The following is a 25,631-nucleotide window of genomic DNA, read 5'->3' on the forward strand; positions in this document are numbered from 1 at the left end:
CTGTTCCTGATTTGAGGACATCTATTGACACCTAGCTGAATAGCCTATTGTTTATTTACAACAATATTTTAACAGTTGTTTTAATATTGCAGTGCATGAGTAGCAGTAATGACTGAGAAGCTGTAGTGACCATACCGCCTATTTGCATGGAAATGTTGGAGTGCAAATACCCATTTTGATTACGGATATTTGCGTAAATGAAAATCGTGCAAGCGGTCACACGTTTGCCACTCAACCCTTTATTTTACTCAAGTTTGAATACTCTTCAGCTATTCAGAAAAGTGTCAATGGAAAACTAGAACTGATATATATATATATTTCAGTGGTTATTGTTAGCTAAACACTGATACCTTGCGGTAAGAATGTTTCACTTTACGAATTTCAACATTTTTTTCTGTTGCAGCAGAAGCACTGATATGACAGCTCGAGCAGTGGCAATAATCTCTGCGTACTTTGCTGCAGAATGTGGAGACTGGAGAGCGCTTGCTTTCTCTGTTGAACGACTAAGACTGACCAATCGGTATCTGTATTCCTAATTAGCAAGCACAGACTGTCCAATGAGGGACGTTCTGGGTGGGTTCTCCACACACACCTTCTCGGGGCCACTCTGGTACAGAATCGCGAAGGAGGGCGCGTTACAGAATGACATACAGGTTTTCTTGATGCACACAACGCCAGAGACAATTAGAAAAAAAGAACGAGAGGGACTTTTCGACGAACGACTAGTCCGTCTTCACGCTTTGTGTCCAAGAAGGATTCAATCTCTCCATTTGAAGAGTCATGTCGCTTATTGAAGAATACGAGGAAGGGGAGTATGGGAGGGCGCCAAAGCGACTGAAGACCACTGAGGTGGAGGAGGGCGAGGAGCTGGAGGAGGGAGAGGATTCGGACTCGGAGTCTGCAGGGCTGCTCGGAGATGTGGAGAATGTAGGAGCCGATAAAAGGCCCCGGTGGACCGCAACGAAATACGGACCTGAAAGACGGGTAAGGAAAGCGACCTTATTATAATATAACATCTGAATCTGATCTTTTACAATGTTTCGCAATATTACTGGAAATAACTGGCAATGATCACAATGTTGCTACTGGAATAGCCTAGCCTATATATAGTTTATTAATTCATTGGGTTCCTCTGCGATTGATAATCTGTCAGTCCTTTGCAGTCAATATATCAGTTGACAGTCTGAAGCACTACATGTAAGATTGAAGGGTACTGTCCGGCTAAAAATCATACAATGCGTTGGCAGACTACAGTTATTTTCTACTCTGACAAGGTGTAAATCTTGTTAAGAAAAGATGCACACTTGTTGAAGTAAAACGGGATTGCAATATGATCCACGTGACATGGATTATAACTGATTTATTGGACAATTTATGCAGAACATCAAACTGCATAAAAAAAAGAAAAGTGTTTTGCAGAGTTTCAACCAGCCTGGTCTCATAGACTAGAGGTAACATAGTACATGTAAATCTGGGACACTGAAATGACATTTGGTATGGTTACATAAAACACATTCGGTCAGGGTGGATGGGTGGGCATATAACACAAACATCTAGCAATCTAGCAAAGGCTAATTAGGAACTTTTCAACTACTTACTTATTTATAATAATGTAATAGGAATTGTAATTCGTAACATATCAAAAGAAATATGCGATGGACAGCCACAAATGAAAACAGTTGAAGTTGGAAGTTTACATACACCTTAGCCAAATACATTTAAACTCCGTTTTACACAATTCCTGACATTTAATCCTAATAAAATTTCCCTGCTTTAGGACAATTCGTTTTTGGTATCATTTCCTTTAAATTGTTTAACTTGGGTCAAACGTTTCGGGTAGCCTTCCACAAGCTTCCCACAATAAGTTGGGTGAAATTTGGCCCATTCCTCCTGACAGAGCTGGTGTAACTGAGTCAGGTTTGTAGGCCTCCTTGCTCGCACACATATTTTCAGTTCTGCCCACACATTTTCTATAGGATTGAGGTCAGGGCTTTGTGATGGCCACTCCAATACCTTGACTTTGTTGCCCTTAAGCCATTCTTCCCCAACTTTGGAAGAATGCTTGGGGTCATTGTCCATTTGGAAGACCCATTTGAGACCAAGCTTTAACTTCCTAACTGATGTTTTGAGATGTTGCTTCAATATATCCACATCATTTTACTGCCTCATGATGTCATATATTTTGTGAAGTGCCCCAGTTTCTCCTGCAGCAAAGAACCCCCACAACATGATGCTGCCACCCCTGTGTTTCACAGTTGGGATGGTATTCTTCGGTTTGCAAGCCTCCCCCTTTTTACTTCAAACATAACGATGGTCATTATGGCCAAACAGTTCTATTATTGTTTCATCAGACCAGAGGACATTTCTCCAAAATGTACGATCTTTGTCCCCTGTGCAGTTGCAAACCGTAGTCTGGATATTTTATGGCGGTTGTGGAGCAGTGGCTTCTTCCTTGCTGAGTGGCCTTTCAGGTTATGTCGATATAGGACTTGTTTTACTGTGGATACAGATACGTTTGCACCTGTTTACTCCAGCATCTTCACAAGGTCCTTTGCTGTTGTTCTGGGATTGATTTGCACTTTTCGCACCAAAGTACGTTCATCTCTAGGAGAAGGAACGCGACTCCTTCCTGAGCGGTATGATGGCTGCATGGTCCCATGGTGTTTATACTTGTGTACTATTGTTTATACAGATGAATGTGGTACCTTCAGGCATTTGGAAAATGCTCCCAAGGATGAACCAGACTTGTGGAGGTCTACAATTTGTTTTCTGAGGTCTTGGCTTATTTCTTTAGATTTTCTCATGATGTCAAGCAAAGAGACACTGAGTTTGAAGGTAGGCCTTGAAATACATCCACAGGTACACCTCCAATTGACTCAAATTATGTAAATTAGCCTATCAAAAGCTTCTAAAGCCATGACGTCATTGTCTGGAATTTTCCAAGCTGTTTAAAGGCACAGTCATCTTAGTGTATGTAAACTTCTGACCCACTGGAATTATGATACAGTGAATTATAAGTGAAATAATCTGTCTGTAAACAATTGTTGGAAAAATTATCACGCACAAATTAGATGTCCTAACCAACTTGCGAAAACTATAGTTTGTTAACAGGAAATTTGTGCAGTAGTTGAAAAACGAGTTTTAATGACTCCAACCTAAGTGTATGTAAACATCTGACTTCAATTGTACACACCATATGAAACTTAACATATCACACTAAATGGAGTGTCTTGGTTTTACATACAGAATAATATGAAATGCTCTGAGATCATGTTGCAACAAACATACTGAATATAGACCCTATATAGACTACAGTAGTAGTATGCCTACTATTGTAACCGTGACATGAATATTGACTAACATTCGTGAAGTTAGGTAATATCCGTCATATCCTTAGCCTAATATCATGATCATGAGCTATTCATTAACCCCAGTGTGTTTGGAAATGTCCTCTACCTGCTGCTTTTTGTAAAAGTGCATAGTGACATGACATCTCTTCAGTGAAGGTGATTTGCACGGCTTACATAGGCTAAGTCTGTAGACTGTGCTACACTGTCAGAGTATAGTCTAGTCTTGTACACCTGTCACCATTAGACAGTGCATTATTGATGGTGATCCATGGGTCGCTCGGTTGGATAGGTTATGCGAATGGCAACATCTCCACTTCTGATGTCTAACGTCTGGAATTAAATTATGTGAAGGCCTGCTCATGCTCTGCAACTCTGACTTTACCAGGACATGAATAGTTGACTATTATTAAGAGTAAATAGTCTATAAACGTATAATAGTGCGTAAAGGGGAGCTGAGTATTTGGATTGTTAACCATAATCTTCTGAATTATCCAGTGAAAATGAGCATCGTGATTTTCACTCATGTTTTAGATCTGATTTAGGTCATCTCAACCTCTGCAGGGTGCATAATGCAGCCCAGTATGTGCCTTTGCTTTGAGATGCAGGAAGAGAAACCAGCTCCCTGCTCTGTGTGCATAGGCCTATCTCCGCTACATCTTCTCAGCAGATTATCATAAGAACGGTCCCGGCATGAGGAGGCATTGAACGCATTATCTAGATTAGCTATGCAGTGTTTTGGTCTTTGCTAGCTCAGGCGGTGCAGATCTTTCGTCCGTTGGTCGGCTTTTCCCCTTATCACCAAGAAAAAGCTGCGAATCCGCCACCGGCAAGACAGATTCAGCTGCCTGATGTCACAACCGGCTGTGGAGCATGCCCCTTATCTGTACTCTCTCCCAGCTAGGGTTGCCTGTACTTTCAACCAATAGATTGGTCGACATTTTAAAACGTGTATTTTTCCATATATAGACACACCCTATGTTTGAATAAAATCAAATATATTTAGGCTACCGAGGTTGTCAGATGCTTTAAGCACTGCAGTTAAAAATGAAGACACACAGATTACTAAAGAGGGTGTCAGAGATCAATAGAATTGTTTTTGTTCCCGACCATTCTCCTCCCTCTGCTGCTTGCTGGCCTCGTCATGCTCCTAAAGTTGCCGGTATTAGGCTACACCAGTGGTCAGCAACCTTTTCCATTTGGAGTGCTAAGTTATCGTACCATTTCTACTGATCTGCTTTGTGTGCCAGTAATGTTTTTCGTATGCACATTTTCGTGGAGCAGTTTAATTTAATATATAATAAAGTCTTCATATCTCAAAATCAATGTAATGTGTTTAAAAAAATAAATAATAATATATATATATATATATATATATATATATATATATATATATATATATATATATATATATATATATATATATATATATATATATTTAACCTTTATTTAACCAGTTAGGCAAGTTGAGAACAAGTTCTCATTTTCAATTGCGACCTGGCCAAGATAAAGCAAAGCAGTTCGACACATACAACAACACAGAGTTACACATGGAGTAAAACAAACATACAGTCAATAATACAGTAGAAAAAAGTATATATATACAGTGTGTGCAAATGAGGTAAGATAATATAAATGCATTCCAGGTGACTTCCTCATGACGCTGGTTGATAATACAGTAGAAAAATAAGCATATATACAATATGAGCAAATGAGGTGAGATAAGGGAGGTAAAGACAAAAAAAAGGCCATGGTGGCGAAGTAAATACAATATAGCAATTAAAACACTGGAATGGTAGATTTGCAGTGGAAGAATGTGCAAAGTAGAGATATAAATAATGGGGTGCAAAGGAGCAAAATAAATAAATGCAGTAGGGGGAGAGGTAGTTATTTGGGCTAAATTATAGATGGGCTATGTACAGGTGCAGTAATCTGTGAGCTGCTCTGACAGCTGGTGCTTAAAGCTAGTGAGGGAGATAAATGTTTCCAGTTTCAGAGATTTTTGTAGTTTGTTCCAGTCATTGGCAGCAGAGAACTGGAAGGAGAGGCGGCCAAAGGAAGAATTGGTTTTGGGGGTGTCCAGAGAGATATACCTGCTGGAGCGCGTGCTACAGGTGGGTGCTGCTATGGTGACCAGCGAGTTGAGATAAGGGGGGACTTTACCTAGCAGGGTCTTGTAGATGACCTAGAGCCAGTGGGTTTGGCGACGAGTATGAAGCGAGGGCCAGCCAACGAGAGCGTACAGGTCGCAGTGGTGGGTAGTATATGGGGCTTTGGTGACAAAACGGATGGCACTGTGATAGACTGCATCCAATTTATTGAGTAGGGTATTGGAGGCTATTTTGTAAATTACATCATCGAAGTCGAGGAGGGGTAGGATGGTCAGTTTTACAAGGGTATGTTTGGCAGCATGAGTGAAGGATGCTTTGTTGCGAAATAGGAAACCAATTCTAGATTTAACTTTGGATTGGAGATGTTTGATGTGAGTCTGGAAGGATAGTTTACAGTCTAACCAGACACCTAGATATTTGTAGTTGTCCACATATTCTAAATCAGAACCGTCCAGAGTAGTGATGTTGGAAGGGCGGGCAGGTGCAGGCAGCGATCGGTTGAAGAGCATGCATTTAGTTTTACTTGTATTTAAGAGCAATTGGAGGCCACGGAAGGAGAGTTTTATGGCATTGAAGCTCGACTGGAGGGTTGTTAACACAGTGTCCAAAGAAGGGCCAGAAGTATACAAAATGGTATCATCTGCGTAGAGGTGGATCAGAGACTCACCAGCAGCAAGAGCGACATCATTGATGTATACAGAGAATAGAGTCGGTCCAAGAATTGAACCCTGTGGCACCCCCATAGAGACTGCCAGAGGCCTGGACAACAGGCCCTCCGATTTGACACACTGAACTCTATAGTTGGTGAACCAGGTGAGGCAATCATTTGAGAAACCAAGGCTATCGAGTCTGCCGGTGAGGGTGTGGTGAATGATGATGAGTCGAAAGCCTTGGCCAGGTCAAAGAATACGGCTGCACAGTATTGTTTCTTATCGATGGTGGTTAAGATATCGTTTAGGACCTTGAGCGTGGCTGAGGTGCACCCATGACCAGCTCTGAAACCAGATTGCATAGCGGAGAAGGTGCTGTGGGATTCTAAATGGTCGGTAATCTGTTTGTCGACTTGGCTTTCGAAGACCTTAGAAAGGCCGGGTAGGATAGATATAGATCTGTAGCAGTTTGGGTCAAGAGTGTCACCCCTTTTGAAGAGGGGGATGACCGCAGCTGCTTTCCAATCTTTGGGAATCTCAGATGACACAGGTTGAACAGGCTAGTAATAGGGGTTGCAACAATTTCGGCAGATCATTTTAGAAAGAAAGGTTCCAGATTGTCTAGCCTGGCTGATTTGTAGGGGTCCAGATTTTTGCAGCTCTTTCAGAACATCAGCTGACTGGATTTGGGAGAAGGAGAAATGGGGAAGGCTTGGGCGAGTTGCTGTGGGGGGTGCAGTGCTGTTGCCCGGGTTAGGGGTAGCCAGGTGGAAAGCATGGCCAGCCATAGAAAAATGCTTATTGAAATTCTCAATTATAGTGGATTTATCAGCGGTGACAGTGTTTCTTATTCTCAGTGCAGTGGGCAGCTGGGAGGAGGTGTTCTTATTCTCCATGGACTTTACAGTGTCCCAGACCTTTGAGTTTGTGTTGCAGGAAGCACATTTCTGCTTGAAAAAGCTAGCCTTGGCTTTTCTAACTGCCTGTGTATATTGGTTTCTACCTTCCCTGAAAAGTTGCATATCACGGGGGCTGTTCGATGCTAATGCAGAATGCCATAGGATGTTTTTGTGTTGGTTAAGGGCAGTCAGGTCTGGAGAGAACTAAGGGCTATATCTGTTCCTGGTTTTAAATGTCTTGAATGGTGGTTAATCAAAATCTAAATGAAAATGACACATCTAAAAGTAACTTCTATTGCCAATATGTAAAAATAGTCTAAAAATAGCCAAATAAAAACATTGCAGCCCACAGGGAGAAAATATCCTGATAAAAATAAATCTCTTATGAATCACATTGGCTACACATGGCCTGTCTGCAAGGAACTTGAAACATGATCAACTATTGTATTAACTTGGTCAGGCCTGAAACTCCTGCTAGCAAACTTGCAACATTGTATAAAATATTCTGGGCCTTCAGAGTTTCCTAGACCAGTGAGCTCTGGACAGACAGACACTACTGTAGGGTATGTTGGGCAAGGGATAAGAAGTAATCAGGTAGGCCTATTTTACAACGTTTCCACCGGATCAGAGCATGACATTTTTCCCCCCTTTCATGCTGAGTGATAATCGAAGGGGAGAGAGAGAGCTGGAAAGATTTTTCAAATAGGTTACGTCGAGGAACTATTGTCATTCTCAATGGATGTAAAAACAGGCTTTATTTACTTGCTGTTTGAGGTGAAGAACTAATTACTTTGAAAAGCTCCACAGTGATGGTGAGTTAAGACAATCAGAAATAATATCAGATCCCCAAATGGGCACATTTACAGGTCTACATTTGTGAGCAGGCCAGTTAGTCTAGGCCTAGTTCTATGTGTAATCAGGGGCATGTCCTTACTCAAGATGGTCAGGAGCGCTCCAAACAAAACACAATGAATACATTGACAACCCATAAATGGGAATGATATAAACCAACACTTTGTAGCCTAGGTTGTACTCTGCAAACAACGTGTCCAGTCCTGCAATGACAAAGGTAAGACTGTAATAATAATAGATTGAATGCATTAACAGAAATGACTGTAACCAAACAAACATTGTAGATTAGAAAATGTGTGAATTAATGGTAAATGTACTACTGGTGATATTGGTGTGCCATCCCCGCGGCCTCCTCAATGGTTTGGTCCACTTAGACAGGCGTGAATCAGACAGGTGTCTCGTGTTCCATCATTTGTTATATATATTTGCCACTGCTTGACTAAAAAAAATCTTGGTCGACCAGACAATCAACCAGTCGAGTAAATGTGGTTAGCCCTACTCCCAACTAATGTTTGGGTGCTAAACATTAGTTGGGAACTAAATGTTTGGGAACTAAACTAGTGTTTATACAATGTTTATCCCATGTGTAACTCTGTGTTGCTGTGTTTGTCGCACTGCTTTGCTTTATCTTGGCCAGGTCGCAGTTGTAAATGAGAACTTGTTCTCAACTGGCCTACCTGGTTAAATAAAGGTGAAATAAAAAATTTAAATTAAAAATTATTCACACTACAGTCCACAGTCATCTAGACAAGACTCCAGCCTTGGGTAAGACAAAGGGGGAGGGCTGTGTCGATTTCTAATGTTAAGGAAGTGTAGATTCGCTTGAGTTCCGAGTACCTCATAATAATCTACAGACCATAATATTTTCAAAGATAGTTTTCATTTGTATTTTTCGTAGCTGTTTATTTACCACCACAAACTGATGCTGGCACTAAGACCACACTCAACAAGATCTATAGGGCCATAAGCAAACAAGAAAACGCACATCAAGAGGCGGCGCTTCTCGTGGCCGGTGATTTAAATGCAGGAAAACTGAAATCCATTTGACCAAATTTGTACCATCATGTCACCAGTGTAACTAGAGGTGACAAAACTCTTATTCACCTTTACTCCACACACAGAAACATATACAAAGCTCTCCCTCGCCCTCCCTTTGGAAAATCTGACCATAACTCTATCCTCCTGATTCCTGCTTACAAGCAAAAACTCAAACCTGGAAGTGGACCGATGAAGGTGGATGCTAAGCTACAGGACTGTTTTACTTGCACAGACTGGAATATGTTCTGGGATTCATCTGATAAAATTGAGGCGTTTACCACATCAGTCACCGGCTTCATTATTAAGTGAATCGGTGACGTCATCCCCGCAGTGACCATACGTACTGTACATATCACCAACCAGAAGCCATGGATTACAGGCAACATCCGTACTGAGCTAAAGCCTAGAGCTGCTGTTTTCAAGGAGCGGGACACTAATTCGGGCGCCTATAAGAAATCCCACTATGGCCTCCAATGAGCCATCAAATAGGCAAAGCATCAATACAGGACTAAGATCGAATCCTGCTACGCTGGCGCCTACGCTCATCGGATGTGGCAGGGCATGAAAACTATCATGGTTTACAAAGGGGAAACCCAGATGCGAGCTTCCCAGTGACGAGAGTCTACCAGACCTGTTAAATGCCTTCTATGATTGCTTCGAGGCAAGCAACACTGAACCATGCATGAGAGCACCAGCTGTTCTGGACAACTGTGTGATCTTGCTCTCCGTAGCTGATGTAAGACCTTTAAACAGGTTAACATTCAGACAGATTACCAGGACACGTAGTCAGAGCATGCGCAGACCAGCTGGCAAGTGACTTCACTGACATTTTCAACCTCTCCCTGACCCAGTCTGTAATAGCTACATATTCTAAGCAGACCACCATAGTCACTGTACCCAAGAACGCCAAGGTAACCTGTCTGAATGACTATCGCCCCATAGCACTCACAACTGTTGCCATGAAATACTTTGAAAGGCTGGTCATGGCTCACAACACCATCATCCCAGACACCCTGGACCCACTCCAATTCGCATTGGTGCCCCAACGGATGCACAGATGATGCAATCTCTATTGCAATCCACACTGCCCTGTCCCACATGGAAAAGAGGGACATCTATGTGAGAATGTTGTTCAACTACAGTTCAACTACAGTTGAGCGTTCAACACCAGAGTGCACTCCAAGCTCATCACTAAGCCCAGGACCCTGCGACTGAACACCTCCCTCTGCAACTGTATCCTGGACTTCCTGACGGGCAGCCTTCAGGTGCTGAGGGTAGGCAACAACACATCCGCCACGCTGACCCTCAACAGGTGGGCCCTTCAGGGGTGCGCGCTTTGTCCCCTCCTATACTCTCTATTCACCCACGACTGAGTAGCCGCGCACGACTGCAACACCATCATTACGTTTGCTGATAACACGACGATGGTAGGCCTGATCACAGACGACAATGAGACATCCTATAGGGAGGAGATGATCAGTGGTGTGGCAGTGTGGTGCCGAGAAAACAACCTCTCCCTCAACATCAGCAAGACAAAGGAGCTGATCGTGGACTACAGGAAATGGAGGGCCGAGGACGTCCCCATCCACATTGACAGTGCTGTAGTGGAGTGAGTTGAAAGCTTAAAGTTCCTCTGTGTCCACATTACTAATTAGTTAACCTGGTCCACACACACCAACACAGTCATGAAGAAGACACGACAATGCCTCTTCCTCCCCTCAAGAGGCTAAAAAGGATTTGGCATGGGCCCACAGATCCTCAACAGGTTCTGCATCTGCACCATTGAAAGCATCTTGAATGACTATTACTACTTGGAATAGCAACTGCTTGTCATCCGACCACAAGGCGCTACAGAGTGTAAGATGTATGACCCAATATAGCACTGGGACCGAGCTCCCTGCCATCCAGGACCTCTAAGTTTTAAGTTCCTCGGCATACACATCACAGACAAACTGAATTGGTCCACTCACACAGACAGCATCGTGAAGAAGGCGCAGCAGCGCCTCTTCAACCTCAGGAGGCTGAAGAAATTCGGCTTGTCACCAAAAGCACTCACAAACTTCTACAGATGCACAATCGAGAGCATCCTGGCGGGCTGTATCACCGCCTGGTACGGCAACTGCTCCGCCCACAATCGTAAGGCTCTCCAGAGGGTAGTGAGGTCTGCACAACGCATCACCGGGGGCAAACTACCTGCCCTCCAGGACACCTACACCACCCGATGTTACAGGAAGGCCATAAAGATCATCAAGGACAACAACCACCCGAGCCACTGCCTGTTCACCCCGCTATCATCCAGAAGGCGAGGTCAGTACAGGTGCATCAAAGCTGGGACCGAGAGACTGAAAAACAGCTTCTATCTCAAGGCCATCAGAGGCCACATTATTCATCTCATATGTGTATGTATATACTGTACTCTATATCATCTACTGCATCCTTATGTAATACATGTATCACTAGCCACTTTAACTATGCCACTTTGTTTACATACTCATCTCATATGTATATACTGTACTCGATACCATCTACTGTATCTTGCCTATGCTGCTCTGTACCATCACTCATTCATATATCTTTATGTACATATTCTTTATCCCCTTACACTGTGTATAAGACAGTAGTTTTTTTTGGAATTGTTAGTTAGATTACTTGTTGGATTATTACTGCATTGTCGGAACTAGAAGCACAAGCATTTCGCTACACTCGCATTAACATCTGCTAACCATGTGTATGTGACAAATTAAATTTGATTCGATTCGATTCTATACCAGGTGGTATCAGAAGAAGGTCCTAAAGATTGTCAAAGACTCCAGCCACCCAAGTCATAGACAGTTCTCTCTGCTACCGGCAAGCGGTACCGATGCACCAAGGTACCGATGCACCAAGTCTGATTCCAAGTCTGGAACCAACAGGACCCTGAAAACCTTCTACTACCAAGCCATAAGGCAGCTGAATAGTTCACCAAATTGCTACCTGGACGATCTGCGTTGACTCACTTTTGCACTAACTGTTTTGACTCATCACATATGCTACTACTACTGCTTATTATCTATCCTGTTACCTAGTCACTTTACCCCTAACTATATGTACATACCTCTATTACCTCAGCCCTGCACATCGACTCGGTACTGTTACCCCGTGCAAATAGCAAAGTTATCGTTCTATCATTTTTTAATTATAGAAACTTTCACTGTTTGTCTACACCTGTTGTTTACCAAGCATGTGACAAAATATATATATATAGATGAAGTTTTTACTGTATGTGCTTGTTACGATTAAATAAAAGCTTCAAAATTCATAAAAAGTGACGTTGGCTGATGAAGATTATCTTGTAAAATAAAACATATAAGATTTCCTAAGCCTGTGTGTTACACCATATGTCCAGCATTTATCCAAAACCCCCCCCAAAAACTAAAAAACATTCATCTCCCCATAGTCCTACAAAAAGACCCCATTACTATTGCGCTCTATATGCTAATGTGATTCTATGTGGAGAAAACACGCCTTTTTACCTTTTGCGCTTCAATGCACATGTGTAATTTAACGTAGCCTTCATTTAAATGAGATGCTGTCAAATAGGCTCCATTGATAATCTGTTTTTATTTTGTAGGCCAATCCAATTCATCCCAATTAGGTAACATACAGTAGGCCTACCCTGATAGCCTTTCTGAGTGCTGGATGCTGATGCTAGTCTTATTTTTCCTTTAAGTGTATTTTTCCTTTAAGACGAGGCACCACAGTTTAAAAGGACATTTTTTTTTACATCTAAAGTTATTAAAGAGCAGTGATACTATCAAGAGCAGTGATACTATCAAGAGCAGTGTGTGGGTTTCTTCTTTCTTGTCAGTTTATCATGCTACCGTCATAGAAATGTCATGCATTTTAACCACATTCAAATGGACATAAATCCATCATTTCAAAGCTCACTACATTTAATCATGCATCATTTAAAAGCCCATTTCATAGACAATGTTACAAAATTGACGATATGTAGTAACATATTTTGAAGAGATTGTGATTGGGTCTATATAGGCATTTGGCGATTGGTAGGCACAATTCATAGCATTTCTCTTTAACTGCCGTTCACTGAAAGTTAGACCCTTCCCACACATCAAGTCATCAGAACTCTTCAGAAGCATCTATATTCATGAAATCTAATTTTGTGTGCTTATCTTTAGATATACAGTGCCTTGCGAAAGTATTCGGCCCCCTTGAACTTTGCGACCTTTTGCCACATTTCAGGCTTCAAACATAAAGATATAAAACTGTAGTTTTTTGTGAAGAATCAACAACAAGTGGGACACAATCATGAAGTGGAACGACATTTATTGGATATTTCTAACTTTTTTAACAAATCAAAAACTGAAAAATTGGGCGTGCAAAATTATTCAGCCCCTTTACTTTCAGTGCAGCAAACTCTCTCCAGAAGTTCAGTGAGGATCTCTGAATGATCCAATGTTGACCTAAATGACTAATGATGATAAATACAATCCACCTGTGTGTAATCAAGTCTCCGTATAAATGCACCTGCACTGTGATAGTCTCAGAGGTCCGTTAAAAGCGCAGAGAGCATCATGAAGAACAAGGAACACACCAGGCAGGTCCGAGATACTGTTGTGAAGAAGTTTAAAGCCGGATTTGGATACAAAAAGATTTCCCAGGCTTTAAACATCCCAAGGAGCACTGTGCAAGCGATAATATTGAAATGGAAGGAGTATCAGACCACTGCAAATCTACCAAGACCTGGCCGTCCCTCTATAAACTTTCAGCTCATACAAGGAGAAGACTGATCAGAGATGCAGCCAAGAGGCCCATGATCACTCTGGATGAATTGCAGAGATCTACAGCTGAGGTGGGAGACTCTGTCCATAGGACAACAATCAGTCGTATATTGCACAAATCTGGCCTTTATGGAAGAGTGGCAAGAAGAAAGCCATTTCTTAAAGATATCCATAAAAAGTGTTGTTTAAAGTTTGCCACAAGCCACCTGGGAGACACACCAAACATGTGGAAGAAGGTGCTCTGGTCAGATGAAACCAAAATTGAACTTTTTGGCAACAATGCAAAACGTTATGTTTGGCGTAAAATCAACACCGCTCATCAGCCTGAACACACCATCCCCACTGTCAAACATGGTGGTGGCAGCATCATGGTTTGGGCCTGCTTTTCTTCAGCAGGGACAGGGAAGATGGTTAAAATGGATGGGAAGATGGATGGAGCCAAATACAGGACCATTCTGGAAGAAAACCTGATGGAGTCTGCAAAAGACCTGAGACTGGGACGGAGATTTGTCTTCCAACAAGACAATGATCCAAAACATAAAGCAAAATCTACAATGGAATGGTTCAAAAATAAACATATCCAGGTGTTAGAATGGCCAAGTCAAAGTCCAGACCTGAATCCAATCGAGAATCTGTGGAAAGAACTGAAAACTGCTGTTCACAAATGCTCTCCATCCAACCTCACTGAGCTCGAGCTGTTTTGCAAGGAGGAATGGGAAAAAATTTCAGTCTCTCAATGTGCAAAACTGATAGAGACATACCCCAAGCGACTTACAGCTGTAATCGCAGCAAAAGATGGCGCTACAAAGTATTAACTTAAGGGGGCTGAATAATTTTGCACGCCCAATTTTTTTGTTTTTGATTTGTTAAAAAAGTTTGAAATATCCAATAAATGTCGTTCCACTTCACGTCCCACTTGTTGTTGATTCTTCACAAAAAAATACAGTTTTATATCTTTATGTTTGAAGCCTGAAATGTGGCAAAAGGTCGCAAAGTTCAAGGGGGCCGAATACTTTCGCAAGGCACTGTATTCTCCAGACTTGTATTGAGGGAATTGTGGATATGTTGTCAAATTCATTTTATGTACGTGTCTTTAGTATTTCACAGATAAAAAGATGAAAAATGATTTATACACAATCGCTCTGTAAGTCCTGGAGTGTCTTAACAGTGTCCAGAAAAAGCTAGGCCCTCCCCTCATTGATGATGATGTGTGTGTGTGAGAGAGAGAGAGAGAGAGAGCGACCTTGTGGGCAGCGTGGACTGCAGACATACCAGGTTTGCCTGCAGTGTTTGTGTGTGGGCTGGGTGCTGCTGTGTGATGCAGAGTGACAGGGTATATGGACTGAGTCTGGATGTGAGAGTGTGTTTTGAGTCATCACTACTAATAATATGACAACTGGGACTGATACTGAAAACCAGCGTACACTGGAGACAGGAAGACGGAGAGAAAGACAGAGAAAGGCATAGAGAGAGAGAGACAAGTAGGTAGAGAGAGAAAGATAGGGAGAGGTAGAGAGAGAGCGAGGTAGAGAGAGAGAGAGGTAGAGAGAGAGCGAGGTAGAGAGAGATAAATAAGTAGAAAGAGAGGTATGAGAGAGAGAGGGGGATAAAGCATTTTATTTTGGTATACAGGAAGTCAATGAGCTCCCTATCAGCATAGCGACAGAGACATATGACTTAGTCCATGACTAAATGTCTCACCTAAACTATTAAGAAAAATATATTTAAAGGTGTTTGAGTCTGTGGCATAAAATGTATTTATATTTCACACCGTCTTTGAAGAGGACGGAAAAGAGAGAGCGTCTGATAAAGGGAGAGGTTAAAGCTATAGACAGACAGAAGTTGAGACCGTCTGCACCGAGTAGAGAACACAGCACCTTTTGAAGTTGTCTGAAAAGGCTGTGGATGTAACGGTTTTCGTCCTCCTCTTCTGAGGAGGAGTAGGAAGGATCGGACCAATACGCAGCATGGTAAGTGTTCGTCATATTTTTAATCAAAACTGAACACTACACAAACTGAAAATGAAACAGTTCTGTGTGGAAAACACAGACACAGAAAACAATCACCCACAACCAAAATGGGGAAAACAGGCTACCTAAGTATGATTCTCGATCGACAGCTGCCTCTGATTGAGAACCGTACCAGGCCAAACACAGATATTCAACATAGAAAAAAGAACATAGACTACCCACCCCAACTCACGCCCTGACCAAACTAACACAAAGACATATAAAGGAACTAAGGTCAGAACGTGACAGTGGAAGACGCTTTAACAGTGAAAACAAGATTAGTGAAAAACAATATCGGATGTCTTGTTTGATTTCCACTTTAAACACTATTTTGATGACTGCTGAGCACATTAGTGTATGCTTTTGTAGTGTGAATGTGGGTATTTGTATTTATGGTTTGTGCAGTGGTGTAGTTTTGTGTATTTGTTTAGTTTGTGTGTGAGAGGTAAGTGACCTGGCTCTACAGTATTGATATTGACCTTGTATCCTACCTAGTGTGCCAGAATATATTAAACATTGACATTCAAATCCAAGGCACAACAAAGGATCAAAGATTGAATAAAAAAACATAAGGGCAAAGAAACAGTTTTAAGTTTGTCTTTTTAGGTTTAGGTATTTTTTTGTTTGCCTCAGACAAAGGTGCTTAAAACTTGGAGTGGTGTAAAAGCCAATCTGCCCTGGATAATTCTAGCAGTGCTGACAGAGAGTGCTTGTGTGCGTGTGCGTGCATGTGTCTGCGTGTGTGTGTGGGGAGCCTAGGGCTGATCACAATTATTCGACTGGTCAATTGTTTGGTCGTTAGGCTGTTGGTCGACCAAGATTTCTTTTGTTGAGCAGTAGCAAATATATATATATATACTTCTTTTTTTTTAATGGCGCAAAAAAACCTGTCTTATTCGCGCCCATTTTAGCAAACTGATCCATTGCGGAGTGAATGGGAATGGCACAGTTCAAGAAGGGGAGTGTGGCTGCACAATGCACGTCTCTCTCCAGAATGCGCTCTCTCCCGCCAATTTGTGCACATTCATTGTTTCATAACTTCATTGTGTCCATTGTTTCCGTTTGACTGTTAGTGTCTATAATTTCCCCATAACAGACAGTATATCACAAAAGTGAGTACACCCCTCACATTTTTGTAAATATTTGAGTATATCTTTTCATGTGACAACACTGAAGAAATGACACTTTGCTACAATGTAAAGTAGTTAGTGTACAGCTTGTATAACAGTTTAAATTTCCTGTCCCCTAAAAATAACTCAACACACAGCTATTAATGTCTAAATAAACCGCTGGCAACAAAAGTGAGTACACCCCTAAGTGAAAATGTCCAAATTGGGCCCAAAGTGTCAATATTTTGTGTAGCCACCATCATTTTCCAGCACTGCCTTGCCCCTCTTGGGCATGGAGTTCACCAGAGCTTCACAGGTTGCCACTGGAGTCCTCTTCCACTCCTCCATGACGACATCACGGAGCTGGTGGATGTTAGAGACCTTGCACTCCTCCACCTTCTGTTTGAGGATGCCCCACAGATGCTCAATAGGGTTTAGGTCTGGAGACATGCTTGGCCAGTCCATCACCTTTACCCTCAGCTTCTTTAGCAAGGCAGTGGTCATCTTGGAGGTGTGTATGGAGTCATTATCATGTTGAAATACTGCCCTGAGGCCCAGTCTCCGAAGGGAGGGGATCATGCTCTGCTTCAGTATGTCACAGTACATGTTGGCATTCATGGTTCCCTCAATGAACTGTAGCTCCCCAGTGCCGGCAGCACTCATGCAGCCCCAGACCATAACACTCCCACCACCATGCTTGACTGTAGGCAAGACATACTTGTCTTTGTACTCCTCACCTAGTTGCCGCCACATACGCTTGACACCATCTGAACCAAATAAGTTTCTTGGTCTTACCAGACCACAGGACATGGTTCCAGTAATCCATGTCCTTAGTCTGCTTATCTTCAGCAAACTGTTTGCGGGCTTTCTTGTGCATCATCTTTAGAAGAGGCTTCCTTCTGGGACGACAGCCATGCAGACCAATTTGATGCAGTGTACGGCGTATGGTCTGAGCACTGACAGGCTGACCCCCCACCCATTCAACCTCTGCAGCAATGCTGGCAGCACTCATATGTCTATTTCCCAAAGACAACCTCTGGATATGATGCTGAGCACGTGTACTCAACTTCTTTGGTCGACCATGGCAAGGCCTGTTCTGAGTGGAACCTGTCCAGTTAAACCGTTGTATGGTCTTGGCCACCGTGCTGCAGCTCAGTTTCAGGGTCTTGGCAATCTTCTTATAGCCCAGGCCATCTTTATGTAGAGCAACAATTATTTTTTTCAGATCCTCAGAGTTCTTTGCAATGAGGTGCCATGTTGAACTTCCAGTGACAAGTCAGTATGTGGGAGTGGGAGAGCGATGACACCAAATTTAACACACCTGCTCCCCATTCACACCTGAGACCTTGTAACACTAACGAGTCACATGACACCGGGGAGGGAAAATGGCTAATTGGGCCCAATTTGGACATTTTCACTTAGGGGTGTACTCACTTTTGTTGCCAGCGGTTTAGACATTAACGGCTGTGTGTTGAGTTATTTTGAGGGGACAGCAAATTTACACTGTTATACAAGCTGTACACTCACTACTTTACATTGTAGCAAAGTGTAATTTCTTCAGTGTTGTCACGTGAAAAGATATACTCAAATATTTACAAAAATGTGAGGGGTGTACTCACTTTTGTTATATACTGTATATCACCAGTAGTACATTTACCATGAATTCCTATAATTTCTAATTTACAATATTTGTTTGGTTACAGTAATGAATGTTAATGCATTCAAATATTATTATTCCAGTCTTTTACCGTTCTCATTGTCGGAGTGGACACGTTGTTTGCAGATTTTATCTACGAGTTTTGTCAATTTAGTCATCGTCTTTTGTTTTGAGCGCTCCTGTCAATGTTGAGTAAGGACGCGTACCTGTTTACACATAAAAGTAGGCCTATAGGCTACTTGGCCTGCTCGCAAATGTAGTCATATAAATGTGCCCATTTGGGGATCTGATTTGCTTAACACACCACCACTAATGAGCTGTGGAGCTTCTCAAAGTAATGTTTGCTTCAACTCAAACAGCAAGTAAACAAAGTCTGTTTTTACATCCATTGAGAATGACAATAATTCCTCAATGTTTGAAAAATCTTTCCAGCCTCCTGAGTGGCTCAGCACTCTAAGGCAGTGCATCGCAGTGCTGCGGTGTCACTACAGCCTGGGGCTGTGTCATTACTGGCGGTGACTGGGAGTCCCATAGGGCGGCGCACGGGTTAGGGAAGGGTTTGGCCGGGGGGACTTTACTTGGCTCATCGCGCTCTAGCGACTCCTTGTGGCAGGCCGGGCGCCTTCAGGCTGACCTCGGTGGTTAGTTGAACAGTGTTTCCTCCAACACATTGGTGCAGCTGGCTTCTGGGTTAAGCGAGCAGGAAGCGCGGTTTGGCAGGTCATGTTTCGGAGGACACATGACTCGACCTTCGCCTCTCCTGAGCCCATTGGGGAGTTGCAGCGATGAGACAACATCGTAGTCAAAATTGGGAGAAAAAGGGGGTAAGAAAATAATACAATAAATAATGTATCTTTCCACCAATCGATTGGTCGAAAGAACAGACGACTTTCAGTATACCATTATTTTTTGGGGTTGGGGACAGCCCTAGTGGAGCCTCTTGCTGTTACACACCCCTCTATAGAATAAAAAGCCTCTCATTACAAGCTCCTCCAAGGGACTTCCCTCAGTGACAGAATCCAGTGCTCTCTCCCCTCATCTCCTCTTCTCCCTAAACACTGTAAGGTTAAAGAGAGTGTGAGAGGGAACTATATTCTCATATTGCTCCAGTTTTGCTCCTTCACGCTGTAAAGTGACCTCCTGACCTCTCCTACATCATCTCAAGCCTTCCTCTAACCAGGTTTTCATCCAACCTTTTTATGCATGTAAAGTTGACATGATCATCGATGCTTGGCTGCCATTTGATAACTAAAAATAATCTTGCTTTGTTGTCGATAATAATCTCATCATGCAGGCTATACAGTGCCTTTGGAAAGTATTCAGACCCCTTGACTTTTTCCACATTTTGTGGAAAACACCAGTCTCAACGTCAACAGTGAAGAGGTGACTCCGGGATGCTGGCCTTCTAGGCAGAGTTGCAAAGAAAAAGCCATATTTCAGACTGGCCAATAAAAAGAAAAGATTAAGATGGGCAAAAGAACACAGACACTGGACAGAGAAACTCTGCCTAGAAGTCCAGCATCCCAGAGTCGCCTCTTCACTGTTGACGTTTAGACTGGTGTTTTGCGGGTACTATTTAATGAAGCTGCCAGTTGAGGACTTGTGAGGCGTCTGTTTCTCAAACTAGACACTCTAATGTACTTGTCTTCTTGCTCCTTTGGGCACGGGGCCTCCCACTCCTCTTTCTATTCTGGTTAGAGCCAGTTTGCAGTTTTCTGTGAAGGGAATAGTACACAGCGTTGTACGAGATCTTCGTGTTTCTTGGCAATTTCTCGCATGGAACAGCCTTCATTTTTTCAGAACAAGAATAGACTGACGAGTTTCAGAAGAAAGTTATTTGTTTCCGGACATTTTGAGCCTGTAATTGAACCCACAAATGCTGATGCTCCAGATACTCAACCTGTCCAGATACTCCAGATACTCAACTGATCTCGTCAACTTTGTCATCTAGGAACTGGACATTAGCGAGTAATATACTCAAAAGCGGTGGGTGGTGTGCGCGCCTCCTAAGTCTAATTAGAAGACCGCTCCGAAATTCCTCTTCTCCGGTGGCGTTGTTTTGGGTCGGCCTCTGGAATCAGTTCAAATGCCCTGGGTGGTGCGAACAAAGGATCCACTTCGGGAAACTTGTATTCCTGGTCGTAGTGCTGGTAAGTTGACGCCGCTCTGAAATCTAATAGTTCTTCCTGGCTGTTCTGGACTAACAATGTAAGAAATAATACATAAAAAACTAAATACTGCAAATCCTGACAGAGTTGAGAGGATCTGCAGAGAAGACTGGGAGAAACTCCCCAAATACATTGTGTGTAGATTGATATTTTCATAAACAATTTTTTTGAACCTTTATTCGATGAGGGGAACAAACAATTTTTTCAATTTCAGAATAAGGCTGTAAAGTAAGAAAATGTGGAAAAAGTGGGTCTGAATACTTTCCAAAAGCACAGTACGTGCGCTCGAGCGCACATGCCAATATCCGACATTCACTATATAAGGCAAAAAACTATTGTGAGAAAACCATCAGTAGAGTTAAATACGTTTGAAACCCATTAATTGTTTGGTATTTTTTATTCGGTACATGGGAATTTAACCACAAAAGGTATTTTTATGTGCACTATGTCATCACACACAGCCTTTTATCTGCAACAAGTCCATTTGATGGAAACATATCTCTGGTGTGAAAATGCGCATCTTGTTTTTATTTAGATTTTAAAATATTCAGATGATAATCAGTCGCCAATTGGATGGAAACCTAGCTAAGGTTGCCAATATTAGAACAGGGCAAATATGTGTTAGATTTCCCACGGGCTTGAATCATTTTTCAAACAGAGCCTAGAACCGAGCCCTGGGGCACACCAGTAGTGAGAGTAGGTGTTGCAGACACAGATCCTCTCCACGTCACCTGGTAGTAGCGGCCTGCCAGGTAGGATGGAATCCAAGCGTGTGCAGAGCCTGAGACGCCCAGCCCTGAGAGGAGGATCTGATGGTTTACTGTGTCTAATGCAGTGGATAGATCTAGGAGAATGAGAACAAAGGACAGAGAGTCAGCTTTGGTTGAGTGATCCGTCTTGAAGCCTGACTGTTTAGGGTCAGATGAGTTGAGTGTTGTTTTTTTGAGGGGAGCGACTCTGGCCATTTTGAAGTCAGAGAGGATGCAGCCAGTGGTCAGGGATGAGTTGATGAGGGAAGTAGGAAGAAGGGAGAAGCGGATGGGGTCAAGCGAGCAGGTTGTTGGGCGACCAGACCTCAAAAGTCGCAGGATTTCATCTGGAGAGAGAGTGGAGAAAGAGGTAAAGGCATAGGGTAGTTCTGTGTGAGTGGGACCAGTGGACTCAATAGGCTGAGTGAATGAGGAGCGGATTAAGGAGGGAGGAGAATGTGGAAAATAATTTATTTGGGTTAGAGGCAAATGATTGGAATTTAGAGTGATAGAAAATGGCTTTAGCAGTGGATACAGAGGAAAAGAAGCTAGAGAGGAGGGAGTGACAGCAGGATAGGTCCTCCGGAAGTTTTGTTTTCTTCCCTTTTCACTTATAAAGGTGTCAAGCTCATTGAGGAACTCTCCAAGGGCACCTGGTGTGCGATAGATGACAACAATGATAAGCTTGAGTGGACAAGTGACAGTGACAGCATGGAATTAAAATGAGGAGATGGACAGGTGAGAGAGGGAGAAAATATAAAATCTCCAGTTAGGAGAAATGAGTAGACCTGTGCCAACACCGGGACGACCAGATGCTCTTGCACTATCAGAGAAAACATAGTCAGATGAAGAAAGAGCAGCTAGGATATCAGTGTTCTCTGGGGTGATCCATGTCTCCGTCAGGCCAAAAAGTCAAGGGACTGAAGGGCAGCATAGGCTGAGATTAACTCTGCGTTCTTGACTGCAGATCGGCAAATCCAAATGCTGCCATGTGTACGTGTGTATAGTGTGTGTTCAGCAGTGATGTGGTCGGGTTGAATAAAGAGAAAACAGTACATTAAAAACAGTAATAAGACTAGTAAATAGACTACATTGAGGTTTTAGTTTTATTATCTTTAGGCTATCTGGCATTAGTGCGTAAGCCTAAACTTCAGAGCCTAACTTTACCGGCACAAAATAGCCTAAAGGCTTTTGGGAACAGGCAGAAAAAGTTCACGTGGATCCACTGATGCAAAAAGGACAATGTCAGAGTTGAATTCAGTAAGAGAAAAGCTGTGCAATGGAGGCTTGAAAATAAAGAGAAGGGAGGGCCAGAAAAGTCATGTTTGGGAAAGATTTGGTGAAGTGGTAAAAGAGGACGATAGCAGTGCCGGTGATGTTATGTGTGATTATTGTGAGGCGCTATACAAATTCGACAGCCGTAAGACTAGACTTCAAATAGGCCTATGGCACATAGGGATGTCTGTAGAGATGCTTTCTTTATCAGCGTCATAAAAGCTGATAGTATTTCTACCACATAAAATATGCATCCAAGCCGATCTGAAATCTTATCAGAAACACGTTGGGTTGTTTTCACAGCTTTCTATTTCCTTACAACTGATCAAATCGATGTCATTTGGAAATTTTGCTGAAAATCGTGAAAGAAGCAGTGATGACAGAGGCTTTACCGGTGTTGACTAGAGTGACACATTCATTCTATCAATTTATGACATTATTCTGGTGAGCACGGGTTTATTTAGTCTTCTAGGGCAACATACAATGACAGAAGAGAAGCCCGTTGTACTGTATCTAATTATAGACAAGAGGACTAACAAATAACCTGCCAAAATGTTTGGTATTATAAGCAGAAACATATCAAAATTAGACAACAACAAAATACTGCACCCCATGTAAAAAAAAAAAAATCCGCCTTCTCTGACTGTAGGCTACAGCGCATTTTCTCATTTTCTATATTTGCGGGTGAGGGTCGGTGCGGGCCTCAGATTTTCACTTTATCACATATAGTTGGGCGGTTGAGCATGGGTTATTAGCGGATGGGTTATTAGGAGGTGTGTTTGCGTACGTGCATGTGTGTATAGGGCCATGATTTATGTGATATTTGCCTGTTACCCACATTGTTTCATTCTGTGTGATTGTGTGGAGTGGTTGAAAAACAAGTTTTAATGACTCCAACCTAAGTATGTGTAAACTTCTGACTTCAACTGTACGTGTATGTACGTGCGTAGCCAATGTCTGTATAGTATGTGTAAATATTTTGTGTATTCATGCTTAATGGTATTTCTTAGTGGATATGAGAGTATATCAGTATCAGTTTCTCATTTTAATTCAGCTGATACAACTTGACACCACACAATGTCCTCCTGAGCAGATGACTCTGATACACATATCTAACACATATTTCTGGAGGTTTCTCTTTATCCTTCCTGGTCTTTATTAATGGTAAAGTTGACCTATCATTCTGCCTACTCTGGTCATTGTGTTTATGATGTGGAGTCGTCTGTGTGTCTAGGCTTTCTCCCGTCTCCCTCCTCACTCTACACCAGCCTTGGCCTGCTGGAGAAAGTCCATTTTATTGATTGACACTTAAGTGACAGGTCTCCTTTCCTCTTGCAAGGTCACAGAGCTACATATAGTAATATAGGGTGTGTGTGTGTGTGTGTGTGTGTGTGTGTGTGTGTGTGTGTGTGTGTGTGTGTGTGTGTGTGTGTGTGTGTGTGCGCGTGTGTGTGTGTGTGTGTGTGTGTGTGTGTGTGTGCGTGCGTGCCTCTCTCTCTCTCTCTCTCTCTCTCTCTCTCTCGTCCTGGTAATGGAACACTGTATATACATGATAGACTGAGTGTGTGTGTGTGTGTGTGTGTGTGTGTGTGTGTGTGTGTGTGTGTGTGTGTGTGTGTGTGTGTGTGTGTGTGTGTGTGTGTGTGTGTGTGTGTGTGCGTGCGTGCCTCTCTCTCTCTCTCGCTCTCTCTCTCATCCTGGTAATGGAACACTGTATATACATGATAGACTGTGTGTGTTCGGCACACGCCACATGCCTTCAAAATGTCTGTCCTGACAGAAGCTGCAGGTGTCAAATGGATTGGCTGTGTTTGCCCCCAGTGCTGTGGAGCTAAAAGGGATTCAATTAAAGTCACATCCACTCATGCTGTCACATTACATGTGTGTAAAAGAAAGTGTGTGTGCATGTGTGTGTGTCTGTTCACAACAGCTGCCCTCTCAGCGTGTCCAGGCAGAATTAATGTGACATTACACCTTAGTGAGGCATCCTGACAGGCATCAGGAAAACACCATTAAAAATGTACGCCCGTGTTCAGATAACGGCAGGACTCTTCTCAGCCAAAACAGCACAACACTAGTAATTGGCTGCTATAGTAAATGATGGATCTGAATTTGATTGAATTCGTGAATGTCAAACGTTGCCAGGTGCATACTCAGAATAAAGGGGTATGAAAAGGCCAGAGAGAGGCCAGTTATTGTCGCAGGCTTGATGAGACTTGATTGCTAATACGGCTAATCTTCTCAGACAATTATGCAGGTGTTAGAGCAGGGTTGGGCTGAAACATTACCCTTTAAAGCTGCTTCTTCTGAATGTGGTGTTCTGTTGATTAAATGGTTAGTGTTTTTGGCACCATGAATGTCAGAATGACAAATTACGTCAAAGTCTAATTTGTACAAATAATTATCACCTGCTCTACCTTTCATTTGAAAGTGTTATTGTTCGTACAAGGAAGTCGAGGATGGACTCGATCATGATCATTATTCAGGGAAGATTTCTGTTGAAGCAGAGGTCTGTTAGTCTCATCGTGTAACAGAGGGATTCTAAACGATTCATGACAGGCATGTGAAATGGTATGGTAAGCTACCTTTGAGCCTCATTTTAACCATCCCCCAAAATGTCCATTCGGAAATGTTGTTTTTAGGGCGAAGCTCAATGTGAAGGCCTTGTGTGTTTCAGGGATGCAGTCTGGTACAGAATGAAATGGTTTCATTTAAACGAAAGCCTGGTTGAACTCTGAGGTGGAATTGGAGAGGGATGGGATGCTGTAGTAGAATAATCATATTCTTAAGGAATATGTCTCAGTGAGGAATGTAGGGCTGTCACTGGGAAGTTAGTTTTTTACACATCCCTGACCTGTGGATGATATAATATTCCTCTCAGACGTTTAGGGGAGGGGGGTGGGGCTCCTGGGAGGCAAAACGTCAACAGTCGATGTTCAACACTCAAACACATACGGAGGGACACAGACACGCACTCATGTTTCTC

At 42.6% G+C, this 25,631-nt stretch overlaps 1 protein-coding gene across 3 annotated transcripts in view; it reads left to right on the top strand.

The window, feature by feature from the left end:
- The first annotated feature begins 461 nt into the window (after window positions 1–461).
- The window catches only part of LOC109899788 (heterogeneous nuclear ribonucleoprotein L-like), a 51,618-nt gene continuing 26,448 nt past the window's right edge, over window positions 462–25,631 (top strand). For 2 of the 3 annotated variants that reach the window (XM_020495318.2, XM_020495319.2), the window contains exon 1: window positions 462–984. In XM_020495318.2, the coding sequence (XP_020350907.1) occupies window positions 781–984 (204 nt within the window). In that variant the 5' untranslated portion in view covers window positions 462–780. Of the gene's footprint in view, window positions 985–15,299; window positions 15,649–25,631 lie in introns of those variants that run through there. The other variant, XM_020495320.2, reaches the window with a different exon arrangement.

This window comes from Oncorhynchus kisutch, linkage group LG11 (assembly GCF_002021735.2).
Source record: "Oncorhynchus kisutch isolate 150728-3 linkage group LG11, Okis_V2, whole genome shotgun sequence".
Classification (NCBI taxonomy): domain Eukaryota; kingdom Metazoa; phylum Chordata; class Actinopteri; order Salmoniformes; family Salmonidae; genus Oncorhynchus; species Oncorhynchus kisutch.